This window comes from Fomitopsis serialis (genome assembly GCF_022376445.1).
Source record: "Fomitopsis serialis strain Sig1Antser10 chromosome Unknown B0H18scaffold_77, whole genome shotgun sequence".
Classification (NCBI taxonomy): Eukaryota; Fungi; Basidiomycota; class Agaricomycetes; order Polyporales; family Fomitopsidaceae; genus Fomitopsis; species Fomitopsis serialis.
The window spans coordinates 90,310-105,453 of NW_025955037.1; the positions used below are offsets into that span (position 1 = coordinate 90,310).

At 56.6% G+C, this 15,144-nt stretch overlaps 6 protein-coding genes across 6 annotated transcripts; 2 read left to right on the forward strand and 4 right to left on the reverse strand.

Moving 5' to 3' along the window:
• Positions 1–1,082: 1,082 nt before the first annotated feature.
• Positions 1,083–2,367, forward strand: B0H18DRAFT_881876 (uncharacterized protein; the record flags this gene model as incomplete). Its single annotated transcript, XM_048040871.1, has 2 exons — positions 1,083–1,552; positions 1,602–2,367. The coding sequence occupies 2 exons, from the start codon at positions 1,083–1,085 to the stop codon at positions 2,365–2,367; spliced, it is 1,236 nt and encodes a 411-aa protein (XP_047889598.1).
• Positions 2,368–3,281: 914 nt separating this feature from the next.
• Positions 3,282–4,624, reverse strand: B0H18DRAFT_1027502 (uncharacterized protein). Its single transcript, XM_048029880.1, has 3 exons — positions 4,149–4,624; positions 3,808–4,119; positions 3,282–3,752 (listed from the first exon to the last, which is right to left on the reverse strand). Exons 1-3 carry the CDS (start codon positions 4,275–4,277, stop codon positions 3,597–3,599), a joined length of 597 nt encoding a protein of 198 aa, XP_047889599.1. The 5' UTR covers positions 4,278–4,624; the 3' UTR covers positions 3,282–3,596.
• Positions 4,625–5,209: 585 nt separating this feature from the next.
• B0H18DRAFT_1195587 (glycosyl hydrolase) lies at positions 5,210–7,186 on the forward strand (the record flags this gene model as incomplete). The annotated part of the gene is made up of 8 exons (XM_048036074.1): positions 5,210–5,390; positions 5,464–5,529; positions 5,578–5,847; positions 5,947–6,092; positions 6,148–6,290; positions 6,342–6,458; positions 6,501–6,531; positions 6,558–7,186. The coding sequence occupies 8 exons, from the start codon at positions 5,210–5,212 to the stop codon at positions 7,014–7,016; spliced, it is 1,413 nt and encodes a 470-aa protein (XP_047889600.1). The 3' UTR covers positions 7,017–7,186.
• Positions 6,999–9,040, reverse strand: B0H18DRAFT_1027512 (male sterility protein-domain-containing protein). The gene is made up of 6 exons (XM_048029881.1): positions 8,972–9,040; positions 8,485–8,910; positions 8,212–8,379; positions 7,892–8,151; positions 7,081–7,831; positions 6,999–7,021 (listed from the first exon to the last, which is right to left on the reverse strand). The coding sequence occupies exons 2-5, from the start codon at positions 8,870–8,872 to the stop codon at positions 7,316–7,318; spliced, it is 1,332 nt and encodes a 443-aa protein (XP_047889601.1). The 5' UTR covers positions 8,873–8,910; positions 8,972–9,040; the 3' UTR covers positions 6,999–7,021; positions 7,081–7,315.
• A 1,127-nt stretch (positions 9,041–10,167) lies between these two features.
• On the reverse strand, positions 10,168–11,169 carry B0H18DRAFT_632990 (uncharacterized protein). Its single transcript, XM_048038864.1, has 2 exons — positions 11,137–11,169; positions 10,168–11,071 (listed from the first exon to the last, which is right to left on the reverse strand). The coding sequence occupies exon 2, from the start codon at positions 11,016–11,018 to the stop codon at positions 10,245–10,247; it is 774 nt and encodes a 257-aa protein (XP_047889602.1). The 5' UTR covers positions 11,019–11,071; positions 11,137–11,169; the 3' UTR covers positions 10,168–10,244.
• Positions 11,170–12,280: 1,111 nt separating this feature from the next.
• Positions 12,281–14,674, reverse strand: B0H18DRAFT_633015 (uncharacterized protein). Its single transcript, XM_048038865.1, has 3 exons — positions 14,186–14,674; positions 13,531–14,130; positions 12,281–13,468 (listed from the first exon to the last, which is right to left on the reverse strand). Exons 1-3 carry the CDS (start codon positions 14,364–14,366, stop codon positions 12,558–12,560), a joined length of 1,692 nt encoding a protein of 563 aa, XP_047889603.1. The 5' UTR covers positions 14,367–14,674; the 3' UTR covers positions 12,281–12,557.
• Between the last annotated feature and the right edge of the window lie 470 nt (positions 14,675–15,144).

A 15,144-nucleotide genomic window follows, 5' to 3' on the forward strand; every position in this document is an offset into this window, starting at 1 on the left:
ACGCGCTGTTATATCCATCTGTGACCAAATTGAAAGGGAGTTCTGGCTGCTCCTCTAGGCGGCCATTTTCTGCCGCACCGCATCCAGTCTGTCAGTCGATTCCCAACTGATACCCTAGAACCAAAACCAGGTGAGTAAGATATGGCAGTCTTTGCACATGCGGTGATTTGCTCAACTCTGATAGTTTTGATCCTGCTTGTCTGTATGTCAGACGGTGGGCCAGGATCAGAGGCCGTGGATCGTGCTTCGTCCCCAGAGTCTGATTTACCGGAAGTCTCCGAACTGCTCTCACAGGCAACACCGCAAGAGCAACAGGCGCAGATCACAGGCGACATGGACACATCCGATGATGGTGTGTCTTATGCTGGCGATTCTCCTGAGGAGGGCAAGAGCTTGGAGGATGATGGCGTGCGAAGCGATACGAGCTCCCAGGAGGACGACGAGGCTCAGAGTCAAATAAGCTCCCAAGAAAAGGCGACATTGCCTTCGCGCTCGGGAAAGGACACGTCCAAGGATCACGCTGCCACAGCTCAACGCGCCTCTGCATCGCCGTCCAAGAAGAAGACTACCACCCGAGTGAAAGCAGAAATGCGGTCGCCTCCTCTCTCTGCTTCTCAACACACAGACTCTCGTGAGGGCGAGCCCAAGGTGTCCTCTTCGTCCAAGAAGCGCGCGAAAACTACCACAAAGAAGTCAAACGCCGATGCGGCCGGTAGTGCAGAGGCGCAAAGCAAGGCAAGCAATGTAGTCACGCCTGCAGCGAAGAAGGGATCCAAGAAACGAAAGCGAACAAATGAAGACGAATTGCCATCGACTGACACACAGCCTAAGTCACGGCGCCGATCCGACGACAAGGCCCCTTCGACGCAGCTCAACGGCCACCTTCCACCGGAACCTTCGAGCCCCGATATCGTGGAGTTCATACCTTCGACACCAAGACCAAAACCAAAGGTCAGTTCACTGCTTCCCCCGATGCATTGCTGAACGTCTCGTAGATCAAGAAACCGACCTCGTCTACGTCTGAAAAGCATCATATCAGCGCTTCGCAGCCCGCTCGACTGCCGTCTTCAGCACAAGGCGCCATGGCTCCTCCTTCCCCACCGTCGTCTTCACAAGCTCCGGCGGAACGCACACATCGAGGGAGCTCGACTTCTTTGCCCTTGAGCTCCCCTGCGTTACAGAAGACTAAGCACAGCCGAGCTCTCAGCAAAGCAACTCGAAGTCCGAACTTCTGGTATCTGGATGGTTCCGTCGTCGTCTTGGTCGAGAAGACGCTCTACAAACTGCACAGGTCACGTTTATCGCGCCCAAACTCAAACTACTTTGCTAGGCTCTTCGGCGATGCACTTCAGACCCCAAGCAACAAGCGGATCAGTGCGGATGACGATGGCGACACCAGCGAGTTCGAAGAACCTGACATCGTCGAGCTTGCAGGCCGGTGTTCGGGCGGACTGATGGAAGGTGAGATCGTGGATAGCTGCCCTGTGTATCGGATCGCCGGCGTATCCGCGGAGGACTTCGAATGTCTGTTGACCGCCTGGGAAATGGGCATGTAAGTGAGATCCGCTTGTCATGTCTATGTCGTACTGAGCCTCCTCTAGTAAGTTCGCTCGCACAAAACCCCCTTTCCTCACCATCGCTGCACTGATGAGGGCGGCACACGCTCTTGAATCGCCGAATTACCTTGACTTTGCGACTGACGAACTCATGGAGATATGGCCATCAGAGCTGGACGAGCTGGATGTCTCGCCAACGGAGGAGCAACAGAACTTCGCCAAGGAGACCCTCCTGCTCTCCCGGCAATGTGATGTCCCTGCAGTCCGGAAGCGCGCGTACTACGAGCTGCTACGCACACCTGGCTTCGGGCAGATATTCTTCGCCGACGATGACGACTTCGTTGGCGACGACGACCTCATTTCGGACACTCCAAGCACTCTGCGATATGCCGACCTACTTCGTTTGATCGGCGCGCGCGAACGTTTAGAGAGCGCGTGGTTGAAGCTCGCCTGCGGGCCACCTACACCGTCTTCCATCCCCTGTGAGCTCGCGAAGATCCCTGCAGACAAGTTGAACGAAGAGCAGAAGCCCGCGCTCGAGAGCTGTCTCGCAGCGCGTGGCAAAAGCGTTGAGTGGTGGGCACAGCATGTGGTGCAAGCCTCGCTCTTTGAAGATGGTCTGCTGGATCCGTTGACGGGTCTACAGGACCTGATCGATATCGACTGGGCAGACGTCGGATTCTGCGGTTCGTGTGTAGGAGCGAGGAGAGATATGTGGGCGGAGGAGAGGGAGAAGCTATGGAACAAGCTCGATCAGTGGTTGGGGCTGTCGGCCGGGGAGGACAGCAAGGCGAAGGGCAAAAAGAAGTGACGCATTGTGCCGTACGACTTCGCTATCTTATGGTAACTTCTGCGTGTCCAGAGCTTCGCTCAAGAACTGAAGTTAATGTGAGTGCTCGTGTATTTTTACAACAACTCGTGGGATGAGGAATGCGATGTGAGCTGAATGAAATTGGCTTCTAGGTAATCGAAACTACATGGTATAATCGTGCATGTCCGCATACAAGCTGCACCTCAAATGTGCCTGCATTATCTTATTCCAAGTGTCCAGGTCGAAGACGTTGCGCGTGTCCACCGTCGCACGCGGGAATATTTGGTGCAGCGCCATCCCCACCGCCTCGCACTCTCCAGACAAGACCTCTCCACCGTCAATGGTAAGCTGTCTCAGCGTCCAGTTTCCCTCCTTAGGCGTCGGCCAGTCCTCCCAGCTTATGTCGTCCACGTCGGCGCGAATCGGTATGTACGCCTCGCGTAGCTGGCGACAGTGTCGGCCGAGTGATGCCAGGCTGCGGAGGGTGGGGCACTTTTTCGGCAGGATGCCGCTGCCCTGTAGGCTGTCGTGGCAGAAGCGGAATTCGAGGGCTTCGAGGTCGGGCCAGGCGTGAGCGAGAGCGCCGATGTTGGCGTCGGAGAGCTCGAAGAGTACGTTGGCGGCGACCTCGAACCTGCTCATGCACCGTAGCCGGAGCAGCGGCTGTATCAGGGCGAAGGAGAAGGACTCGTCGGTGGAGGAGTCCGATAGGTCCAGAGGAGCCCGGAGGGCCATGGCGACGCTGCTCTGTGGACAGCGTAGGGCGCGGCAGAGAGCGTCGACGGCAGAGCTCGTGAGACCAACCTTTGCGAACGCGTGGTCGTCGGGGAACTCGAACTCGCAGACGAGGAGCAGTTCCGTCTCGCCCTCTTCCGTCGAAAAGATGTCCATCAGCCTGTCCAGGCACAGCGCGTTGGGGTTGCCGCTCAGACAGAGCTCCACGGGACTTCCGACGCTCGTCCTGCGATAGTCTACGATAGGGACGTCGCAGTCCTCCTGCTCGATGAATATCCTGACATTGGGGATGCTGGATGCGTGCAGCGCGGCGAGGAAGGGGATCGCGTCAGCGATGTCCGCCAGCAGTGCGACTCGCAGCGAGCGTAGCTTCGTGAGGCTGGTGAGCAGCGCGGGGTCCGGGATAACCGGCAGCCAGTCGAGTTCGAGCGTGGATAAGCAGGGCTGCTTCGCCAGGGCATCGAGGTAGTTGTTCACGTAGCTCGACGCTCTGGCTAAGGACCAGTGCCGCCCGCTGCCGATGAAAGAGACGCGTACATCGGTGAGGGAGTTCGTGAGGAGTCCGAAGGGACGCTGGTATTTGGACGAAGGCGCGATGTCGATCCGGACGGAGCGGAGTTTGGGGAGGGTGAAGAGCTGTTTGGTATGTGCTTCGCGCAGATCAGCTTCAGTGCCTGCGCGTCATGGGTCATGTCCGCTACTCACAGTCAGCTCGCTTGCTGGCCTGTACGTTGGGATCGGACAGCAATCCCTTGACGCGGTTGGTGTAAACACGGTAGCGCGCGCGTGCCTTGGGAGTGCCTTCCTCTGCATCCTGCAATGATGGTTCAGAGGTCCGAACGCATACTCGGGCTGGATCCTTACCGAGATGCTATGGTACTTCATCAGGCTTCGTAAAGGTTCTGGCGAGTCAAGAACACGCCATAGAAGATCGAGTGCAACACCCGAGAACGTCTTGCAGCTCAGTGCTACCGCAAGCAAGCACGCATGCCGAGGCGTTGGATGTCCCCTCTGCGTCTCAATGTCGTAGGGGCAAGAGGTCGGACAATGGGATAGTTCGTCCCACAAGCGTGCCATGCGCACACTCGTCTGGTGGTGTCGTCTAAGATGCACTGCTGCGAGGCGTAGACAAAGACGTCGCGGATAATCTCGGATATGCAGAGGGCACGGTGCATCGCTGCGGTGTCTCGCGTGGGTGCGTGCAATGGAAGGGGAGATGTTCGGGCGTACGGCATAGCGAATCCTTTTATACGAGGCTACGCCACACACTGTGCCACTCGGTGTTTGAAGTATTGTCAAAGCGTGCTTTGTCCTTTGTGTGGCCATCGTCCCTGAGTGGCCATCGGGACTGCCATCTTCTGAGTAGTGCGCAGTGCATGTCAAAGCGGGCTGTCATGGCGGATGGGTATCTGCCAGGGTGCTAGCGAGGGCACAACATGTTCACGGACAGCTCGTACGCATCTGGCCACGCATGCGCATCTTGCCTCTTGCTCGCCTCGGGCAAATCCGTCAGTAATCGTCGGTCCATTCACATTTTGCCTGCGACTCGTCAGTCATCGAATTCCTTGAATTCCAGGAGATACATGCACCGCTAATGCCAGTGCAGACGGCATCATGCATCACTACTTATGGAACGGTAGTCTCGACATATCACCGTAACTCTAGTCCTCGACTGTGTGCGCGGATACCATGTATCAGCTGAGACAGGTGATTGGGAACGGAGATATGGAGATACTAGGTGAGTAATCTCCGTATCAAACGGTGGAGGAGGAAAGTGTGCCTAATTGGGCGTCAGGAACGAAGCTCTTGTACAACAGCGTAAACAAACCGACGCGATCATGTGCAGTATCACAGGTGCTGGTCACGCGGTAGTTACCATCAATGTACCGGTTGCATTGGCACAACGCGAATCCTCGCACATGGGTAGAGTGTCGCGTGGGCGTCCTCCACACTTCGTATATCATGGCCCGCGTCGCTTCAGCACAGTCCCTTTCGCCATACGCGTATTGTGTTCCCAGCCCTCCTCGCAATGTTTCGGGGCGCGCTGCAAGCACTCGCCCTTTTTCTACGCTTGCCTCGGCCATTCTAGTTGGTCAAATGGCGCGCCATGGCGCACGAACGCGACGTACGCAACGACAACTCGTCCGTCTCTGCCGATCCGTATGTGCGCTGGGACGCGAAGACTGGCGCGTACTGGGCCTACAGCACCGAGGGCGCGGACGATGGGTGGTACTATGGCATCTACACGTCGCCGGACTTGAGCACCTGGAGCAAGATCCGGGCGGAGCGTTCAAGAATGACTCGGCGAACGTATGGGCGCAGGATTGGTTCTGGGCGCCGGAGTGCTACTACAACGAGAAGACGAGTGGTACTTCCTGTTCCACTCCGGTCGATATACGGAGCCGAGGCTTGTGGCGAATACTTCAAGTGCGTACAAACAGTCTGCTCGGCTTGTTATTAACTTGACTTGTTCAGATACCAGATTTGAGGAAGCGAGCAAGATCGGCGTAGCCGTGTCCCGCTCACCTGCGGGGCCGTTCGTCGAGATCGCCAACAGACCGATCGACTACTACCCATTTGACCCCATTATCATGACATTAATCCTCATGACATCGCCGTACCTCGTTCCGCCATCCTCGCCCGCCGTAGGTGACACCGCCCCGTTAGGCACGTACATCCCCTCAATCGACCCGAACGTGCTCTGGGACGATGACGGCTCGATCTGGCTTTCTTCTCGCGCAATGCGTATCGCAACTGGGTGTGGAGCGACGAATTCAACCGGTACATCGAGGAGAGCAACATATACGCGGTGCGGCTGGACGACACTGGTGGAATGATCCTGAGCGAAGACGCTGCCTGTGGTGCACGAGAGCTACAGGACGTGTACAAGGGCCAGCAGAGGGATGGGTAGACTCAGTCAACTCGAGCTACCCGGGCCAACGCGGAAGGACGGCTTCGTGCCCGTCATATCATACAAGTTGCAGCCTCAGGTCAGTCGCCTCCGTTGGATGTGCTGTAACAGCAGCGCTTGACACGAGCTATAAGGCCTGGGAGAACGCGCACGTCAGCGATTACGTCGCGAGCAACGGGACACTCAAGAACCGCCGCTGGTCCGAAGGCTCAACGACCATCAAGCGGTACGATAGCTTCGGCCAGCCGGTCTACTTCCTGACCTACAGTGCGAACAAGTGAGCTGTCCCAGATGTGCACCCTGACTTGATCTCACGTCGCCCGCTTAGCTACGAGTCACCCGACTATGGAATAGGCTACGCGTACGCGCACTCTGTGACGGGGCCATATTACAAGAGCGGTTCGAACCCGATTCTCTCCCAGGACGCATCTCGTACGTCCTCCACGTACCCCCTCCTCACCGGATGCTGAGCGGCGACATCACACAGGTGGCATCTACTCGACGGCCACGGCTCCATCGTCGCCTCCTCCGCGAACCCGCCGAGCTCTACTACCCGCACCATGCGCGGCCCAATTCTTCCGCAGACCGGTACCTCTACACCTCCCGGCTCTTTGTCGAGCCTGACTCGCTCTACATTGGGTTCGGTGCGGACGCAGGCGACCTCCGCCTCCCAAGTGGCGTCGCGCCATTCTCCATCAAGGCCTCACCGCTCGCGGACCCGGGCAACGGGACATCCAGGTGGAATGTCAGCGTGCATGCCGGGAGTGGGGCGCCATTCGACTTGGCAAGCCCGCAGAACCGTGTCTGGGCGGAGGCGGCGGATGGAAGCGCGGTAAGCGTAGAGGGTTCAATAGTGACGGTAGCCGGGGCGAAGAGCGGTGAGAGCGTGAGGGTCGTGTACCAACGCGCGCGGTCAAACGCGACGGAGCCGTGGGTGGATGTCGCGCAGTCCCGAGGGCTTGCGTGGGAGCTTTCGACTGTGGAGGCTGAGGTGTCGCTCTAGTCGCGGTGCGCAACTCTTGGAGGGCGAGGCAGGTGATCATACGCTGAGCGGAGGATGATTTAAGTGCAGAGGATCGACTTCACGGCCGTAGATCAGTTGAGGTCACTTCCTGATGCGGGCTTCTGCTTCAGCGTTGCGCAGCTGCTCGTGCCGAATCTCCTGTATCGAACAAGTATTGTTGCTCTCGTCAGTGGAGAGCGAACTGATCTACACCATCCATGAACAATACAGGATTACAGATTGCTAAGTATCGCAACGAAAATGTGATCTGGCCTCACTTGCGACACCTTCCCTACAGGTTACAGCCGTGCCTGTACCGGACTCTCGTGCTCGTCCTCGCGGATGAATCCGACTTTCTTCCAGTAGCTCACCCACCGTCGCACATCCTCCGCTCCCAACTGCGCGACGTCGGGATCCGACAGTGTGGGGGACGCAGCGACGCCACGCGGGCCGTCCCACGCCGGGAACCCCATCGCCCGCGCGCCGTCGCGCATGTTAATATGCAGCGTACGGAAGAACGGAATCAGAGAGATCGCACGCATGCGGCGGGGCTTCTTGCTCCCGTTGGTGGACGGCGGCTGCGACTTCGCCAGAATAGCTGCAGCTTCTATCGCGCGAAGCCAGTCGTCGAAGGGCACAAGCCGCCCGCCGACCGCGCGCACGACCTCCGCCGCGATGTCGCTCCACGTCACTGGGTGCGGGTGGACGAGATGTACGACGCGCGAAGGAGCAACGTTGGAGAGGTATGCAGGGGGAGTGTGGAGGAAGTCGAGAAGCGCAGATGATGCGAGCTCAAAGGGGAACCAGTCCATCAACTGCAACCCGTCACTGTCAGCACACATACTGATTATATACGGTAACCCAAGGAGACATACCCTTGGGTCGTCTGGGAAGCAGCCTACACCGTCTTTGCTCGCGCTTTGCACCATGCACGAGAACCAGTCCGTGGTCGCCCAAGCGCCTGCCTTCCCTCCCGTAATTTGACCGACGCGGACTACAAGGGCGTCCAGCGGTGTCGATCGACATGCGGCAAACAGGATCTCCTCGCAGACCCATTTGGCTTCGGAATAGCCCATCCCGACGGACCACTCAGGGGGTATTGGGTCCTCAAGGACCTGCTGGCCATGTGGAGCCTCTGCAGTGAGAGATTATCGTGATTAGGCTACTTGGTCTAGGAGGAGAAAGCGGGACATACTCGTAGCATCTGTCAGGCTACTTGTGAAGACAAGTCGAGGCATGGTCGAGACTGTCGACGTCAGGCAGAAGTCGATTAACGTGCGCAGACCGGAGATGTTGGGCTCGAAGGCAGATAGCGGAGAGACAAGTCGACGCGCCATGCTGTGGAGGATGTCATTGTCGAGAACTGTGAGTACGAGAAGGTAAGGTATACTAACCATTGTGAAGAACGTGTGTCACCGAGTTGTGGATCTGCGTTCGCTCAGCTGCTGGCTGACAAAGGGCATCAGACATGCACGCACCTCGTTGTACAAATCCTCGGTGAGTCCCCAATGTGGATTCATCAGTTCACCCTCAAGGAGGATGACCTTCTCCGCGTCGACTACGCTCTCTACGATGCCGCGCTCCCGGAGTGCTTCCACCTGCCTGTCTCGCAATGGTCGCCCTTTACGGTCTGGTCTGTTGAGCGCGTATACTCGCCCGATCAAAGGCGAGTGTACGAGGGTTTCCAGGAGGTGGCATCCAAGCGACCCGGTTGTACCGGTGACAAGAACGATGGAGCCCGGTACTCGAGATGGTATCTGCCGAAACTGCAAGGGGCATTCGGGGAAGTCGGAGGTGAATTTCGCCACCAGCCCTGTCATCTCACCGATACGAGCCTGGTCTGTGTAAATCGACATGTCCAGCAAGTCCCCTGTTACCGTAGTGAGCAAAGAGGAGGTGAGTATGGGTTCAGGTTGATCACTCCACGTCGGAACGGGAGGCCTTATGTACTTAGCAGCCAGGCCTGACATTGATATACCAGCGCACAAGGCCCGTACCTCGCTAAACTACGCCCGCAAAGACCACACGAGAGCACCTCGGAGTGCATGTCCATCTATGAAACATTGACATCAATTGAGCGTATGGAACATGCTGGCATACGTACTTCCGTGTCACCACTGTCTTCAGCGTGTTTATATTGACCGCTCGTAATTGCAGGGTCTGTTGAAGACAGTACACGTACTGAGTCGCAATGGAAGGCATGGTTCCATACCAGCTAGACATACGGCCGTGAGCCGCATCAGTAATATGCGCCCATACTTCATGGGTCCAGACGCAGTTCCATGACTATTGGGTACTACGCCGCGCCTGAAGACGACACTGGCAGGTACGGCCGCATACTCGGCACACATTCTACTTTCGAAGGCAAGCAGAATCACAGTGAAGCGTACGGATGCTTTTTGCCTACTGTTTCTTCCCTGCACTTCCAGGTCAGGAACGTTTTGCAGTCTAGGTTTCAATGAGTACTGGCAGTTAGTATTGTCGTACTGGCACCGAAGCAGACGCCCACCGCAAGACCACAACGCCGTGTGGCTGTGCGGAATATACATGGAAACAACTCTTCAGTCCAATGGGCCAAGATGGCGTGCCTGATACAGCTGGTGGCTGGCCCTCGATTGCCAAACAGGTGTATTCGTCAACTATCACTGCCTACATCGATATCGACTACCCTAGCGTTCGCGGCATTCGCATGCTCACCGTAAGTATTGCAGCGTGGAAGTTCAACGTTCACGTTCAACGCTGAGCGCGCCGAAGCCTGAGGCCTGAGCACTGCGTCCAACCACTCTGACACATCGATATATTCGAATGGCAAACGCTTCTGTCACATAGTACGGGGTAATACACTGCCAGCCAGGCTGATATTATCACCTTCCGCCCTCTGGTATGATATGAGGTTCGAGCAGATGATGAACGACAGAAGACTCACGCAGAACTTGAAGCGACCCAGGGCGTCTGTCACTGGGCACGCAGCTGTCAGGATAATACGGTTAGTCGTTTCTTCGTGCCACTGTCATGAGATCGACCCAATATCGATCGCGGTCAAAGTGGGCGCACCTAATCATTCCGGATTCTGAGAACGAGATCCTAAACACCCAGGGCCCTAGCGAAGTATACATTACTTTATAGATCCATTGTACAAATCATGCAGACGAGTCGAGATAGCGCAGAGAGTATTCGCCAGTGGGCGAGCGACGTACCACTGGAGCAGCTCGTCTGACGCCTGTTGAGTCAATACGCCCCATATGCAGGAGGAAGCGTCTGATAACTTCCTCCGCCAAGAGAGCCCAAGATGGAAGGTGAATCTGCCGAATGAGTGTTTGGCAAACGGGGTGGCCCACCAGATAAACTGATGCCACCGTCTTCCGCCCGCCGGAGCGAATGCCGAGCCACCGAGGAGAGAAGATTGGCGTCGAAAGCAATCGGCGGCATCTGTATTGTGGGAGACTGAGCGGGAGTGTGCGGCTCTGCAGCCTCGAAGTCCTGCTTCTCGGGAAGGTGCTCCTGCGCGCCAGCTAGCGCAGTGGGAGTATGAACAAAGGATATCGGATGCCATACGCCAGAGCCACGGTTCCCTGACGATGGCGAGATAGGTGACCAAGCAGGGGAGGGATCCGTAGGTTGAGCAACCCCGGAAAGGGTTAATGAGTGTAGGTCCGCGTATCGCACGGGGGATGACGGAGAATTGGGCATCGTATTCTCCGAGGTCAAAGCATTTGCATCGAGCGGGCGCGATAGTGGGCTTCGCGATACCGGGCTATCCACCAGTGACGCTGTCACTGAGGCAACTTCTGCCCATGCCGACGCAGGTCGTGATGGAGGGTTTGTGCGGTGTGTCGTTCCGAAGACACTACGGAATCGATGTGATAAGCTGCCCGGTATTAGAATGGCGTCCTGCGAGCCCTCTGGACATGGCATGCCTTCTGACATATGAGTATCGACATCGGACGTCGCGTCGACCAGGGTTTCCACGAGAGATCCCGTACGAGAAACATAGGGAGTCATCGAGAGTTCGCGGTTGCCATATTGACTCAAATTGGTGCTAGCGCGGCCGGCATCTTCGTCATACCGCGCAAAATTACTGGTTAGAGGCATATCTATCGATCTGCAACGGCAAACTCACCGAAAGAGCTCGTGCTTTCACCCCCGTCGGCCCTGTGTTTCCTTCGCATCCACCATACTGTCAGGATGCCGAGAAGCAGCAGAAGCACTACAACGGCTATGATGATCCACTTGCTCTTGGATCCGCGAGCGACAGTCGATGCAGCTGCAACAGACGGAGCAGCAGCACCGACGGAGGTAGCGACTGTCGACGTTGATGATACGGTGGCGGAGCTTGGGCCCTTCGAAGCGCTGGTTGCTTTGCTCAATGACAACCCGCCGATACTCGAGGTACTGGTCTCTGAACTTGCACTCTGCGATGGCTGTGACGCAGTAGGCGTCGAAATCCCAGACGATATGTCCGACGACTCGGAGCTTGATTGCGCCCCTGCGGACGACGTTTGGTGAGACGCGTTCGAATTGCCTGTCAATGATGTCTCAGTTGCAGTCGGAGAGGACATGAATGTAGGAGAGAGACTTGTTGAGGTTTCCTCTTGGCTCGTCGTCGTCGGCGACGGGCTTGTCGTGGTTGGGGTAGTAGTCGGTGGCGGGCTCGTCGTAATCGGGGTGGTCGTCGACGGCGGACTCGTCGTGGTAGAGGTTGTTGGCGCCTCAGTGGTGCTTGTCGTGGTTGTCCCACCATTCCCCCACACTTCGCAGTGCCACCAATCAATTGGGTCAAGGCACGTTGAGGTCACTGTGTGTAGCCGTATATGCCTCAATATTCCCATCCCAAAAGTAACATGGATAATTGTCGTACCTCTTGCCAGGACGCGATCAGCCCCCGCCGATGTTGGCATGTTCAGCGCAGTCGCCTCGGTCAGTCTTGCAGCCTCCTTCTGAGCAGCGCTTCCGCCAATGGAGAGCATAAAGAGCCAAAGGGCAACCCACGGGATGGTCATTATGCCCAATACCATGAAAGAAATAAAACGGAAGGAGCGACAAATCGAAAGAACGCACAGGACAAGGAGCGACTGATCATTCACGACTGGGGTGAAAAGGGAGAAAGCAATCCCCTATGCACAGTTTCACTTGAAGTAGGCCGTCCCACGGACATGGGGAACAATTTGCGGCATCGATTCTTCGAGATGTCCTCAGCTGATGAACCGCACTGGCTCCCTAGTACGAGAGAACATCAACGTCCATCATTCAGAGAATCATTCAGACCTATGTCCATGGGGTTATGAATCACGGCAGCCAAAGGATTTGAGGACGAGTTGAGCAAGGGCGAAGGGGCTTTCTCGTCAACCGTTGCAAAAGCAACGCCCCGACGGCATGGATACCTTAAACATGTTCGTAGAGCGTTTGTCCATATAGATACAATGGCGGACGTAGCTGCAGAGCAGGGATCAGGAGGCGCACTTGCGGTACATCCAGTGTCTGAATCTCTGTTACCGCCGTCATCATCATCATTCCACTGCACCCGGGCCGGAGCTGCCTGCTTCAGTATGCACCATATTCCGGCGGGAGGGTCTCGTCGCTATATCCACCAGCAGAGCCTGACGAGCCGCGTGCGTTGGACTCCTCGCCCTGCGCCCCTCCTTGCCCACGTTGCCAGCGCGGTAAACCACCCGCTAAGCGGACTCCGCCATCCTCTGCTCGTCGGCGAGGTGTTCGACCTGGAAACGTAGCGACAAACGCGCCATGATGAATCATAGCCCACTGCGTGGGACTGGGTCCGCTCGGCTGCTGGGCACTCGAAATGTGCGTACCCAGCTCTGGTGGAAAGTGGTTGTTGTACTGATGAGCAGGAAAGACGACTGGTAATGGCTGAGATACGTGCGTAAATGGGAGAGTTGGGGTTGGGGTTGGAGGTAACGGTCTCGCAGGGCGCACTCCCGCAGCGGATGGCGTTAGTGCGGACAGCACAGGCCTGCGTCCTTGTTGGGATAGATGATCAGGAAGAGGTGCGAGGTTGTGGTGTAAGCAGGACCACTCTCCCGGAGGTTGAATGGAGGGTAGAAGAACCCCAGCACTGGGGTCAACGACTTCGACATGATCTAGCGAGAGCTGGCCAGAGGCAGTTGTTGACAGCCTTCTAGAGAGCGTGTCTCTGTATGCGGCGTCAGCGACCGCGGGGGGATCAAGAAGCGTGTGAGCGGCGGGATCGATGCTCAGTCGACCGTTAACTCCGTTCGACAGCATCCAGTACTGCATGCCCGTCGTACCGGCGATCTTTGTATCATTCTCTGACAAGAGCAGCCTCTCGGGAGGCAGGATATCGATGACGGACCCGCGGTCCCCAGCGCAGATGATGCTAGGCGTCCGCAACCGGTGCTTCGCATCCGCCAGGCTGGACATGGACATCGCGAGTTGTCTCGCGGAGAGGCAAGGTTTCTCGTCTACATCACCGTCTGCATCTGAAAATAGCGGTATCAATACAGTCGGCCAGCACTCACAAGGGTGACTGACTCACCGAGAGGCATCACAGAGCCGTCTACTAGGCTCCTGGCACGCCGCCGCCACAGACAACGCACGACGAGGGCGACCAACGCGAGGGTCACCACGGCGCACCCGATACTGAGGACGATGAGCCAGGTTTGAGGACGAGACTTCGTGGGCGCGGGGGTTAGCGCTTCGGTTTCATGTGGTCCCACGCTCGTGACAAAGGAAGCATCGGTTCCGGTTCTTGTGGGCATAGTGGTGCTCGCGACGAGACTGCTGTACAGAGAAGGAACTGACGCAGCGTCGGATGATGATGTCGGATGCGGACCCATTGAAGGATCAGATATCATAGAAAGTCCGATTTCTGTAGTCTCCGGCGTAGCTGGGGAGGTCTGCGATACAGTCGTTGATAGGATCGACCAAGTAGGACCAGAAAATGGGAATGTCGAGTCCATGGGTGCGAAATTAGAGCTTTGATTGGAAGCTGCCAGTGTCGAGGAAGATGTGAGGGACATCGTGTGCGCAGGCCCCAAACGCGAATCCTCGGCCATCGTCTCGGTTTCGCCCCCAGCAACGACGATACAGTCGTCGCCGTCAGACTGCGAAAGACAGGAAATTGAAACGCTCGAACCTGAGCTGCTGTAAGCTGCTGATACATGACACTTCACAGATCTGGAACCACGTACCATCATTGAGTGTAGCAGAGGGACGAGGATTCGACGTGACCATGCTCGAAGGCGGCGTCGTCAACGCCGTCATCGTGTCTGCCCTGTGAAGGACAGTGCTATCCTGCGCGGAAACGATGGGCAATGTCATCATCACCAGAGATGCCCCCACCAAAGCGCGCCGCATAAATAACAAGAACATCCCGGCAGCGATTTGGCAAGTCGTTCTGCCCGCCCTACGCGAGAAGATCGGCCGGAGAGTGGGAAAGGAACGAGTAAGGAGTGAAAGCGTGCGTTTGGGGGTATAGGGGTGCAAGAGGGAGTGCGGCGGCACGCTGCCAACACATACACCTCGAGATACCGTTGAAACTTATACTGACCACCAGCCATGCAGCGTATGCTGAGCGTCGGCAGCGAACAGGTGTGGCAGAGAGATGCTTCGCAGAGATGCTCCAGAATATATCAGCATCCGTAGATAGATAGCTAGGCACATTTACCTGAAATGGGGTAACAACTGCCATCCAGACTAGATGAACTTGACAGTCAGATAGGAATTCCGTTGCGGTCATGATGAGCTCCAGAGAAACAGCGCAAGCGATCTTTATGCTGCCCGTTCCGATCTCATGTACCGAGCTTCGGGATGGAACACCTTCGATATATCAGCGCTCAGCACCGACATATCAACACTAGCAAATTCTGGGAAGAACATAAACTGGTGTGCATCGCGGAAGATGCAGAGCAGTAGTTCTGACAAGACGATAATTCCCGAATGATCGTGTGCGTGCACATGTCTCGGTCAACTACGGTCCACTGGCCAAGACGACGGTGATATCCTCACATTTCCGTGTGACTTTTCCGACTCTCGAATTGATTAACGCAGAATCACCGTTTGCATGATATATTCGAAGGAATCCGGTCGACATAGGTTTGGAGATTGTAGGGTACGTGTCCCGGGTTGTGATGCGCCATTTACACACGCG